Here is a 12,295-nt window from a genome sequence, read left to right as displayed (position 1 = left end):
AGATTGAAAGCGCATATGATAGAAGATAGACCCAGGGGCCATAGGTTTCACTAGAAGCTTCTCTCAAGATAGCATAAATATTATGGTGGGTGAACAAATTACTGTCGAGCAATTGATAGAAAAGCGAATAATTATGAGAATATCTAGGCATGATCATGTATATAGGCATCACGTCCGCAACAAGTAGACCGACTCCTGCCTGCATTTACTACTATTACTCCACACATCGACCGCTATCCAGCATGCATCTAGAGTATTAAGTTCATAAGAACAGAGTAACGCTTTAAGAAAGATGACATGATGTAGAGGGATAAACTCATGCAATATGATATAAACCCCATCTTTTTATCCTCGATAGCAACAATATAATACGTGCATTGCTGCCCCTGTTGTCACTCGGAAAGGACACCGCAAGATTAAACCCAAAGCTAAGCACTTCTCCCATGGCAAGAAAGATCAATCTAGTAGGCCAAACCAAACCGATAATTCGAAGAGACTTGCAAAGATAACTCAATCACACATAAAAGAATTCAGAGGAGATTCAAATATTTCTCATAGATAAACTTGATCATAAACCCACAATTCATCAGATCTCGACAAACACACCGCAAAAAGAGTTACATCGAATAGATCTCCACAAGAGAGGGGGAGAACATGGTATTGAGATCTAAAAAGAGAGAAGAAGCCATCTAGCTAATAACTATGGACCCGAAGGTCTGTGGTAAACTACTCACAACTCATCGGAAGGGCTATGGTGTTGATGTAGAAGCCCTCCGTGGTGGATTCCCCCTTCGGCAGAACGCCGACGACGGCTCCAAGATGGGATCTCGCAGATACAGAAGGTTACGGTGGCGGAAATATTTCTTTGGTGGCTCCCTTGATGGTTTCGGGGTATATGGGTATATATAGGAGGAAGGAGTACGTCGGTGGACGCCCGAGGGGCCCACGAGATAGGGGGCACGCCCTATAGGGGGGCGCCCTCCACCCTCGTGGCTTCCTTGATTGCTTCTTGACTTGCACTCCAAGTCCTCTGGATCACGTTCGTTCCGAAAATCACGCTCCCGAAGGTTTCATTCCGTTTGGACTCCGTTTGATATTCCTTTTCTTCGATATACTGAAATAGGCAAAAAAACAGCAATACGGGCTGGGCCTCCGGTTAGTAGGTTAGTCCCAAAAATGATATAAAAGTGTAAACTAAAGTCCATAAACATCCAAAACATGTAATATTATAGCATGGAACAATCAAAAAATATAGATATGTTGGAGACGTATCAATAGTTTCCCTCATAGTACAACGATGGGATAGTTGCACCTCTCTTACCCCACAAATTTGACGAGCCACTTGATTCACCACATGTTCCTGATGATACATGTCAAGAACTTTATCAATCTGTGGAGAAACATAGATTCCATCAAGCGCCATGTTCGTTGGATCAGTTTTACCATCATAGTCCCCCAAATTAGTCCATAGCCACAGAAAATCCACGGCCCCCATGCACAACCTTCTTCCAGTCACCCAGGCAAAATATCTGGAACACAAACAAGCTCTTTCCCACTTATCTGAACTTTGGGATATGGGACAAGCTCCACACGAATTTCATCAGCTCAAACATCACATTAGCACAGAACTGACAATCGATATTCAGTCTTCCCATTGCCAGCCAACGCTTTTCCACCTCCATCTGTTCCACCTCTGCTTTCCCCAAGATCACATCATCCAATTCGTCATCCTGAAGGTCCATATGCTTGAGCATCTCCTCTAGGTTATCCTCTGTCCAAGGACCCACACTAGACAAGGGTTCAGGCGCATCCACCTTGGTTTGACCAAAGAGATCCAACAATGAAACCTCCCACTAGGCACCGACCCGTGTGACCTAGGTGTGAACCCTCGACGTACATCAGGATCGCCGCCGGAGAGTAAGACAAGGAAAAGGTTTCTTTTCACCCAACTGATCTTTGCGATCTATAAACCGCTTCAATTCGAGCGCCCTACACGTGTCGCATCGTTCCCACACACCGTTTTCCGCATTTCCCTCTCCTGAAGCTTCTCGTCCACACAATCTTCCTCATCCCCCGATCCTATCCTCTTCTCTCCATCTTTGCCCTTCCAGTCAACTTCACATCCAATCCAACACAATCACGGCCTCCTGCACGACCACCGCCGAGCACGAACCCTCCAACCATCGCCGTCGTTCACCAACACCTTCCACCTCATGTGCGCTAGGCCATGCGCTGTTGCCCCCATTGTTGCAACCATGGGAGCCTGCCATTGCTGCAAGAGGAAGCGAGCTATACAACGCAAACCATCGAGTTGTGTACGCTTGCCGGCCGGAGACGCGCCACCGCGGCGGAGGCATCGGGTGCTGCAATGCAGTGCTAGCCAGCGGTTCCTGATGCTGCATCGCATCGCTGGCGGCTCGATGCCATTTTTTCTGTGCTGCTATGGAGCGCCCCCCGGCGTCCCTTTGGAGTTGTGATGGAGCGCTCACCGGCGACACCCGTGCTCCCATGCAGAACTCGTCGGGCGGCTTGTTGCAGCGTCCCGTGCTGCTATGGAACACTCGCCGGCGACTCTCAGAGCTGCAATGCAGTGCGGTGTGCTGCAATGGGGCTGTCGACGGCGGCTCCCGGTGCTACATCGCAGCGATTGCCAGCAGCTCACCGTGTTCCGAAGCAGTGCTCGCCGAACGGCTCGCGGTGCTGCATCGCAGCGGTCATCGACGGCTAGATGCAGCATTCGATGCCGCTTTGGAGTACTCGTCAACGGCTCCGGGTGCTGCGTTGGAGCACTCGCCGGTGCTGCGAGAACGAAACAAAAGAGGGTCCGGTTGGTGCGATGCGAAGAGAAGCAGAGAGGGGCTGAGAGGAACAGATCGGACGGTGCAGTTGGGCTAGATCAAACGGACAGGGAGGCGGCTTAACTTTCGATGGGATCAGTCGGATGATTTGTAGCGGGCGTCGTAAGAGCAAGTACAATAGAGTTGAGTCAGCGGGGTATAAGGAATAAACTAGTATATTTCTGCTTAGTTGGAGGAAAGAGAAGAGGAGAGAGAAGGTAAGCGGGCTCTTGTGAAGAGCCAGCTCTAGCACGTGCTCCTAGGCACCTTGTGAGAATGAAAGGTGGGCCACATAATAAAAAAAAATAGTACACTCTTTTGATCTACTATTGTACATGTTGACTATAAGATGGGTTATAGACGACATGACACTGGCTTATGGCTATACTATTAACCATGCTCTAAGACAAGCCTTAACAGAACGACATCACATCCGAATACGCAGAAGCCTTTTTTGGCAGGTGGCCCAATAAATTCGGAATTGATTTGGGAACAAACTTTGGGATGATTGGATTTTGATTTACAAAGAGAGGAAGGTCAAATCAATGGATGGAAGGTGGCACCCGGACCGGATCGATGACATTGACGCCCCGCTCCACTCACCTGGCACCCTCCCAATCCGTCTTCTACTCCCCCTCCCCTGTCGCTACTCCTGTCGCCGTCACTCCCCGCCGCTCCAACTCGCACCCCGCTGCCCGCCTCCGCCTCCGTTGCTGCTGCTCCGCCGGCGATCCGGCGGCGATGGTGAAGGCCATCAGGGTCCACGAGCTCGGCGGCCCCGAGGCAAGCCGATCCCCTCTTTGTTTTCCGGGCCGAGGGTAAGGGCTTCTCGTTTCTAATCGATTTCTGCTGCGCAGGCGCTGCGGTGGGAGGAGGTGGAGGTGGGCGAGCCCGGTGACGGCGAGATCCGGATCCGGAACACCGCCATCGGCGTCAACTTCATCGACGTCTACTTCCGCAAGGGCGTCTACCCCGCTCCCCTCCCCTTCACCCCCGGTACCGTACCCAACCCAACCCTAATTCCTAAAACAGATTTCCACTCGATTGATTCATGATACCTTGCTGTCTGTTGCTGACGAAACTGAAGAAACCGAGTCTATCCCAGGCCAGTTGCCACTCAAACCAACACTGTCTCACTTGCCATTTTACTAGTTGACACGCCATAGTTAGGTTGATTTGATCGGTCGTCAGTTGGTTTAAATGCTCAGGAACAGGATTCTCGAGATTAACTGAGTGTCCCACCGAATGGCCCACCAACTAATTTTTTAGCTCAGAATTAGGGCTCAGCTGTGTTATCGTGCGACATATAAGTACTACGATATAGCATCAGAGTATTGCTTATATCAATTTAGTTTATTGCTCAAAATTGCTGCTCACTTTCCTTATCCTGTTTCAACTAAGATTGATTAATGATAGCTTGCTGATGAAACTGAAGAAACCGTATCTATCCGGGGCCTATTGCCACTCAAGCCAAACGTTGTCTCACTCACCTAGGTTCAGAGATGTCTCATAAGTTTTGTCGTCGGCTCTTTTAGATGCTCAGGCAGAAGCGTGATTCTCTCAAGATCATTCTCACTGAACTTCAGACTAAACCGTCCAATTTTAATCTTTTTGCTCAAAGAAGAGTTGGTGCTCTCTTGTGTCACCCTGCGACATGTACTATATAGCATCAGACTGTTGCTTCTAACAATTGGCTTGTGGGTTGTGCCTTTCGCCGTTATCAGTGTTTTTGTTCTATTATTGTCTATCTTTATGATCTGTTCCACCTCCAGGTATGGAAGCTGTTGGCGTGGTGACTGCCGTGGGGCCCGGACTGACCGGCAGGAAAGTCGGGGATGTCGTCGCGTACGCAGGCAAGCCTATGGGTTCTTATGCTGAAGAGCAGATTATTCCAGCCGATGTCGCTGTTCCTGTCCCGCCTAAGGTGGATCACAAGACAGCGGCTGCCATCATGCTCAAGGGGATGACTGTTCATATGCTAGTTCGCCGCATATTCAAGGTACATTCTGTCTTGTTCGTGTTGTAGAGTCGTGTGACATACTAATAAAGTCCTCAAGTTAAGAATTGTGCATAGGTCAATCGGAGCACCTAGATGGATAAAACACACTGTATGTATCCAGGGGCATGATTATTGATTACGTGTTGCTTGTTGAAGGCCTGATAAGCAATTTAAACTGCTTTTTAGTGCAAGGTGTTCATACATCACATACTAATATAAAGCGATCCACTGTAAGAGTGAACATGGGGATTTTCGTTATCATTGATTATTGCAAAAATAATTGCTAACCTCTACAGCATATATATGTTGGATCTCTACAACCTGTAAGTACTGTGTGTGCGTATGTTACATATGCTCAGAGATCAACATTGCTTCATGATGGTTCACCCGATTGCCATGACAAAAAGCTTGACTGCATTTTGATTGCCGTGCAGGTTGAGACCGGCCATACCGTTCTCGTCCACGCTGCTGCTGGTGGAGTTGGATCACTCCTTTGTCAATGGGCGAACGCCCTTGGTGCCACTGTCATTGGAACTGTTTCAAATGAGGAGAAAGCCACACATGCACATTTTGATGGATGTCACCATGTGATCATGTACACAAAGGAAGATGTTGCAACCAGAGTCAAGGAGATTACAGGTGGAAAAGGTGTAAATGTGGTCTATGATTCTGTTGGGAAGGACACATACAAGGTAAGATTGCTGTACCAGGTCCTAGTTTGGAAGCTTGATTCACTTTGAATGCTTTTATTTTTTTATCCTTTCGATGGTACTTTGCGTAGAACTACTATTTGCAGAACATCTGAATACTGAGATCTGAACATGATCTGCTCGTGTTGTGCCATCCCACTAATAAAAAGAATAACTAATATATATTTAATACCTTGTTAATGTGATCTGAGCACCCATTTCAAAATAAACAGTTGGTGTTTCCCTTCACATTGTCATGACTCAGTAGCATTCCTGGGCATAATTGGTTGTAGCTACGCCACCTGCATTTTCATATCTTTCAATAGACACAGCATGTTATTATGGCCTTCTTGTATGGCGTTTGTGTAACTACCTGATATATCGCCTCTTATCTTTTTTCCCCATTAATTCATGTTACGAGTTTACATACATATGCGTGGTGTCATACTGATACGGGTAATGCCACCCCGATCTGTTCATGTGTGCAGGCATCCCTGGAGTGCCTGGCGTCCCGCGGTTTCCTGGTGTCGTTCGGGCAGTCCTCGGGCTCGCCCGACCCGATCTCCATGGGCGACCTGGCGTCCAAGTCGCTGTTCCTGACGAGGCCGAGCGTGATGCACTACACGGGCACCCGCGACGAGCTGCTGGAGGCGGCGGGCGAGGTGTTTGCCAACGTGGCCAACGGGGTGCTGCACACCCGCGTGAAGCACACCTACCCGCTGTCGGAGGCGGCCCGCGCGCACGCCGACCTCGAGGCCCGGAAGACCTCGGGGTCCGTGCTGCTGATCCCGTAGAACTAAGCACCGTCTTCTTTTCGGTAGGAGAAGAATTGAATAAACGGGGGACTCGGCGCTGTATGCGCTCTAGAATCTACGAATGCCTGTGAATATGTTGGCTGGAGTTGGCATCTGAACACTGAATCGTTTGTGTGCCTCACTTGGTTATGTTGGATTCAGTATGAATGAATGTTAGGTGGTTATGGGTTGGATTTGATTGTGGTCTACTAAGTACTCTTGTTGTGCACACCACTGTCTGTCTGGTACTACTCCGTAAAGAAATACTCCCTCCGTCCCAAAATTCTTGTCTTAGATTTGTCATGTGTTGATTGGCTGTGAGGGGAGATGGACAGGTGTCATGTATTTGCACCTAAAAGTTGACCCTTTTGCCCGTCCCTATCCCTGTTTAGGTGGAGAAAAGTAGAAAATCAAGAGATACATATATATTCAAATATTTCATGTGTGATGATCAACATTTTGTCCATCAGAAGAAAAGAAGAAGGGTTGTTCACAAGTCACATTTAGGATGAATATTAATACCACCAATAATGCTACTAGCATATATATATATATATATATATATATATATATATATATATATATATATATATATTTGAAAAGGCTACTAGTATAAAATTGAAAGAAGAAACGCAAATTGAAAGCTTGGGCCTTCATCTTTCCTCCTGTGTTTAAAAGGAAGATGAGAAACAGCAGCGCTGCCTTCTGCGGTACTCCGCTTCTCCAAGAAACAGAGGAGAGGAGAGGGGAGAAAGGCTTGATCTTGACCGGCCGGCGTCCATGGCGGCGGCGGCGGCGGCGGGGCAGCAGCAGAGGGTGGTGGTGATGCGGCACGGGGACCGGCTGGACCACGCGGAGCCCATGTGGCCGGCCAACAAGCCGCGGCCGTGGGACCCGCCGCTGACCGACGCGGGCGTCCTCCGCGCCTGGACCGTCGGCAAGCGCATCCGGGCGCAGGCCGCCGCCGACGGCTACGCGCTCCACCGCGTCCTCGTCTCCCCCTTCCGCCGCTGCCTCCAGACCGCCGCGCAGGCCGTCGCCGCGCTCTGCGCCGTCCCCGACGACGCCGCGCTCGCCGCCGTCCTCGACCCCAGCGCCAATGTGCCCCTCGAAGCCTCCCGCGTCAAGGTCTATTCTCTCCCTCCCTCCTCCTCCTCGCCCCCTCCCTCCATTGTTCCGTGTTGGATTCATTCGTCCATGCTCGCGTTGATATTGGTTGGATCTGCGCCATGTTAACAAGCCTGAACTTGGGGATGGGATGAGTTGTTCTTCAGTTAACTGGGACACACCAGAGAGGTCTCAGACTTTCAGTTAGCTGAACTGAAGTTAAACTGACTGACTGTTTGTACAGATACTCATTATGATTTAGGGTAAATAAATCCTAACAGCAGTTTAGCCTTCCGATTTGCGCCCTTATAGCCGATGAATTGCTGGAGTAAATGACCGTTCCGAACTTCCTATTGCTTAGACCTGAGCTGAAGGTTCTTTATGTGCCATACACCTGAGCTCACTCAAGTTGATTCTCTGAAAGAAACTTAACTTGTTGGAACAGATATACACTGATTTAGGGTGATTGTAGCATTAGTTCACCTCTACCGTCCTGCCACCGTGGTCGAGTTGCATCGAGCTTCAACTGTTGTGAGCTTATTGTACTCTCATTATGCAATTACTGCTTCTACGTTCACTGCATTTTGTGTTGCAGATTGGTTAAGCTAGTGCAGAGGCTGAACTATCAACTTTGCTGTTCCTGCACTCCACAGTTATGCGCAATGATAAGAAATACCTTTGTTGATTTCAGGTGTCGATCGAGTATGGACTCTCTGAGATGATGAATGTTGAAGCGATGGGCGCTATCGTCAGCCAGATTGCGCCCGGCGTCGAGAAGTGGTTCCCTGACCTGGCAGAACTCGAAGCCATCTTGCCACCTGGTACCATCGACCATTCCACAGAGCCGCTCTTCTCAGAGGTCAGCTTGGTCCATAGATTGTGATCTATTTCCTTTTTGCAGTCACCATTGACACATCTTATTTGTCTAGTCACCACTAATTTCCAGCTGTGTCCATTTTTGTGCACAAATTGGCAAACAGTTTGTCACAGAAATCCATCATATATGCCTGAAACCGTCGGTTCTTTTTCACCGCAGGTACCCAAGTGGGGAGAATCTGTGAGGGGAGCAAGGATCAGATACGCTAGCCTGATCAAGGCTCTCGCCGACAAATACCCTGACGAGAACCTACTCTTAGTAACACACGGTGAGCTCGAAAGCCTTTGTTTAGCCTCTTCTAGAGCGAAACACAACAGTTTAGATTCAGTAAATCACAATCGCACCGCCGATGTGGTATGTCGGTCGCTCCAATTCTACAATGGACTGAAGAGTTAGTTGAGGTGATTTGTTGCTGCTGCAGGTGAGGGTGTGGGTTCCTCGGTGGCGTGCTTCGGGGCCACGGGCATGGAGGTCTACGAGGTGGAGTACTGCGCATACACCGTGCTCGAGAAGCAGCCTTCCGGTGAGGGCGGCGGTGATGAGAGCGTGCTCAAGGTGGTGGCGGATCGGAGCGGCCCGACCACGGGCATACACTACCTGGTCACCTGATGAACACAATCAAGCAGCATGATGCCATCGCCTCATTCATCAAGTGCTGGATGGTGACGGGGAGCTTGATTAGTTTAGTTTTGCAATCCGCATTTGTTTCCACGAGATTTGATGCTTGGTATGTGTCTTGTTTAGAGAACTGTGGTTGGTTCGTCCCGGATATTTTTTGTACTACTACCAATCGTGGTAATAATTTGCTAAACTGCTTTCTAAGTCAACTTTGCATTCAGTGTGATTTTCCCCCCGAAATGAAAGACATAATATTTAACGCGTCCATTAAGTAAGCAGGAGATAACCCCGCAAAAAAAAAGTAAGCAGGAGATAGTTGTTGTTGGAGAACTAACAAAAAACCCGGGCGAAGCCAATACAACAAGGCCCAAGCCCACCCCCAAGCACTGAAGAAATATGCAGCGCGCCCTGGACCGCCTAAAAAAGAAGAAGCCGTGACCACCCCCAAGGCCCAAACCCGGGCGAATTTCACTTTGCAGTATATGCTCTCCACATGTCCGGCGACAGTTGCATCACTTGACATGCCGACGACCAACATCGAACGAATGCCACGTCGCCAACACGACTCTCCACAGAGAGGATGATACCCATGCTAGTGATTACGTGTCTCTCTGCTTGTTGATCTGCGTACGACCAAAGCTACGTTCTAGAAGATCCGGCTCGGATATCGATCTAGTCATCTAGATCTAGGAGTATATGGTCACACGATGATCCACGCATATACTGCAAAGGTGGCAGTGCACCATCACCGGGGTGCGCTATAGCTATAGCTTTACGTCTGTGTTGTGTACCAAAAATACAACAGCAACATAAAGATCGCAAGACAATGAAATGAAAAGGATGGATCGTCTCGTCTGCCCTAAGGAAAATGCAGTGCAATCTACTTCCTCGTCAATCGTCGGTCGTATATCGATGATGTTCCGTGCACCTACTACACGTCCTATGTCAGATCCAATCCATCATCCATGTCCAAATCCCCTGTTAATTAGTTAACGATGATGTGTACGTTTCATACTGGATTCTGCCTTTGTGCTGCTGCTGCTGCTGCAAAAGCATGAATGAAAGGGATAAAAGAGAGAGGGACCAGCCAAGCCAAATAGCCAAGTGTATGGGTTTGGGTGGTGTATATGTGTAGTAGAATCTTCCATCCTTACCTTTTTTTTTGTGTGTGATAATGCACTAGTGCAAAGTAAGTCCTGTCGATCGCAGCTAGCTGGATCGATCTAGGCTATGCATATACATAGTTTCTAGCAGGAGTCGATTGGACACAATAGCAACACCTCACTAAAATGACGTGCAGAAAAATCACTAGTAACACCGTTTATCCTCGCCTAAAAAACACCGTTTATCCAAAGTGAGAAACTAGTATGAAGAGCCTATAACTAGCATGATGAACACACACAAACACACTACATGTTAGCATGGCTCACGCAAAAATCATGTAGTAATGCGAAGAGTGTCAGGGTTTTGATCTTAGCTCGTAATGAATCGAGCGAAAAACGGGGAGTCAATTCCAGCACGCCCGTGCTTCGATCATAGGCACGCAAAACCAACGGTTGGTTTCGGTCCCTGGTCCCTTTAGCACTATATATGTGTGTATATATTATAAGAAGGAGATCATTCGTCCATGCACATCCTATACCTAAAACTATCGACCTTGAAAGGGAAGGGCCAAAACCATAAGTCAGCAACCTATCTTGAAGAGGAAGGGTTATGTCTCTCGCTGATTGGACTAGCTAGCCGTCTTGTCTTCCCGTGCTAGTGTTATCCGTGTTGGTGAGCGGTTTTTTGATATAGTGTGTGTGCATGAATCGGACATCCATGGTCACAAGGAGGTTCGTGCAGCATATCCTTTGGTCTATGTAAAAAATTGTTTTGTTTCAAAATGTCATAGAAGATTGTTGTTGATGTTTTTTTTTCTTCCGTTTTTTCAGAATGTACTATGGTGTTTTCTATGTGTACGCACCACTGAAAGGAAAAGTGTATGTATCATTAGGTTTTCGTCGGGCTCCTTCTTGTTTCTTAGGGGCATCGTGAAGTTTTGCTCGAATCCTCAACGCTATGACTGGAATTTTAACTCGAAACTCGCGACCTAAATAAGTAGCTCCTCACTCAGCTCGACTCAACTCGAACTCGGTGGTTAACGAGCCAAATCGAGATTTAATCTAAGCTTGCTAACAAAATAAGTTTAACGAGCCGAGCGAACGAGCTACTCGGTCAGCTCATTAAGCTTGTTGACCAGAAGGGGCATAAGAAAAGTTGTAGATTGTTATTATTTGGTGTACCGAATGTTCCTTTGGTGTAAATTGTTGATTAGATTTGTAAAGAAAAGTTTATGTCTACAAATATATTTTTATGTAATATGTATATTTTTGTTATTCACATCTATTTTCTTTTGTTATTCACGTCTATAACAAACTTAACGAGTTAAGTGAGTTCCGTACAGCCGCCGCCTCCCCTAAAAAGTTAGGGTTTCTTTGTCTCTCGCAAGCGCCGCCGTTGGTCCGCCTCGTCTTCGGTGGCCTTGGGGTCATGGGAGCGGAGTGGATCCCAGTCTTTGCCGGTGGCAGGACTCTATTTTTTTAAATCTTCTTTCGAGTTTGGTTAGGGTTGGTGTTCTGCTTAGGAAGACGAGACGACAACGGCTCCCTGAAGATGGAATAAGGTTCTCCCCGCCCAGGCCCCGTTCCGGTGATGCTTCAAGCATCGTCGATGGGCGTGTGGAGATGTGTCTCCGGCAGATTTGTCTTTGGTGGATTTCCTCAGATCTGGCCGTCGTTCGTCTATATTCTTGTGTCTTCAGGTTGGATTCTTCTAATCTACGCTCCTCTTCATCGGCGGTTGTTGTTGTTCTGTTGCGTTGGTCCTATGAGGACTTTCCGACTGTCTACAACAAGTTTTGCCCGGCTCCGGCGAGGGAGGGGCGATGACAGCGGCGCGTCTTCGGCTCGCTCAGTGCTTGTAGTCGTCGCTGGGTGGTCTACGAATCTAGATGTAAATTGTTCGTTGTACATCCATAATTGAAAATGAATAGAATGAAAGTTTTTCCGAAAAAAAAAAGTCACGAGTTACACCAGTCAAGCTGAGTTAGAATCTTATCTTGTTATGTTAACGAGTCGAGCCAAGCTAACTCGTTATCTTAACGAGCTCTAATGAGTGGCTCGGGCTTGAATCCACCTGCATTGAACGTTGTGATGGGTAGATAACGCTACATAGCGTGCACGGTAGAAACACATTTTTGTCCTTGGTTAAGGCCAACTTCACCGCGCGACCCCAAACGGACGTCCGTTTTGTCCGGTTTCTGTCTGTTTGGGTAGGGATTTGGGGTCGTGTCCGGGCCTGTCCTGGGATGCGGTGGCCGTGCACCCAGCGCA

At 48.0% G+C, this 12,295-nt stretch overlaps 2 protein-coding genes across 2 annotated transcripts; both read left to right on the top strand.

Moving 5' to 3' along the window:
- Positions 1-3,398: 3,398 nt before the first annotated feature.
- Positions 3,399-6,602, top strand: LOC119292224 (quinone oxidoreductase-like). The gene is made up of 5 exons (XM_037571055.1): positions 3,399-3,620; positions 3,695-3,833; positions 4,610-4,836; positions 5,271-5,528; positions 6,014-6,602. Exons 1-5 carry the CDS (start codon positions 3,414-3,416, stop codon positions 6,317-6,319), a joined length of 1,137 nt encoding a protein of 378 aa, XP_037426952.1. The 5' UTR covers positions 3,399-3,413; the 3' UTR covers positions 6,320-6,602.
- A 434-nt stretch (positions 6,603-7,036) lies between these two features.
- LOC119292223 lies at positions 7,037-9,141 on the top strand. The gene is made up of 4 exons (XM_037571053.1): positions 7,037-7,447; positions 8,118-8,285; positions 8,463-8,571; positions 8,725-9,141. The coding sequence occupies exons 1-4, from the start codon at positions 7,100-7,102 to the stop codon at positions 8,910-8,912; spliced, it is 813 nt and encodes a 270-aa protein (XP_037426950.1). The 5' UTR covers positions 7,037-7,099; the 3' UTR covers positions 8,913-9,141.
- Positions 9,142-12,295: the final 3,154 nt, after the last annotated feature.

This window comes from Triticum dicoccoides, chromosome 4B (assembly GCF_002162155.2).
Source record: "Triticum dicoccoides isolate Atlit2015 ecotype Zavitan chromosome 4B, WEW_v2.0, whole genome shotgun sequence".
NCBI lineage: Eukaryota > Viridiplantae > Streptophyta > Magnoliopsida > Poales > Poaceae > Triticum > Triticum dicoccoides.
The sequence above is the reverse complement of the archived record's forward strand: the minus strand, read 5'-3'. Positions and strand labels throughout refer to the sequence as shown.

Excerpts from the sequence above, each read along its gene's own strand:
- LOC119292224 (XM_037571055.1), top strand. The coding sequence starts at position 3,414 with ATGACATTGACGCCCCGCTCCACTCACCTGGCACCCTCCCAATCCGTC. Across the intron at positions 3,621-3,694 it reads ACGAGCTCGGCGGCCCCGAG|GCGCTGCGGTGGGAGGAGGT; the intron begins GCAAGCCGATCC and ends TCTGCTGCGCAG. Across the intron at positions 3,834-4,609 it reads TCCCCTCCCCTTCACCCCCG|GTATGGAAGCTGTTGGCGTG; the intron begins GTACCGTACCCA and ends TTCCACCTCCAG.
- LOC119292223 (XM_037571053.1), top strand. The coding sequence starts at position 7,100 with ATGGCGGCGGCGGCGGCGGCGGGGCAGCAGCAGAGGGTGGTGGTGATG. Across the intron at positions 8,286-8,462 it reads CAGAGCCGCTCTTCTCAGAG|GTACCCAAGTGGGGAGAATC; the intron begins GTCAGCTTGGTC and ends TTTTCACCGCAG. Across the intron at positions 8,572-8,724 it reads CCTACTCTTAGTAACACACG|GTGAGGGTGTGGGTTCCTCG; the intron begins GTGAGCTCGAAA and ends TTGCTGCTGCAG.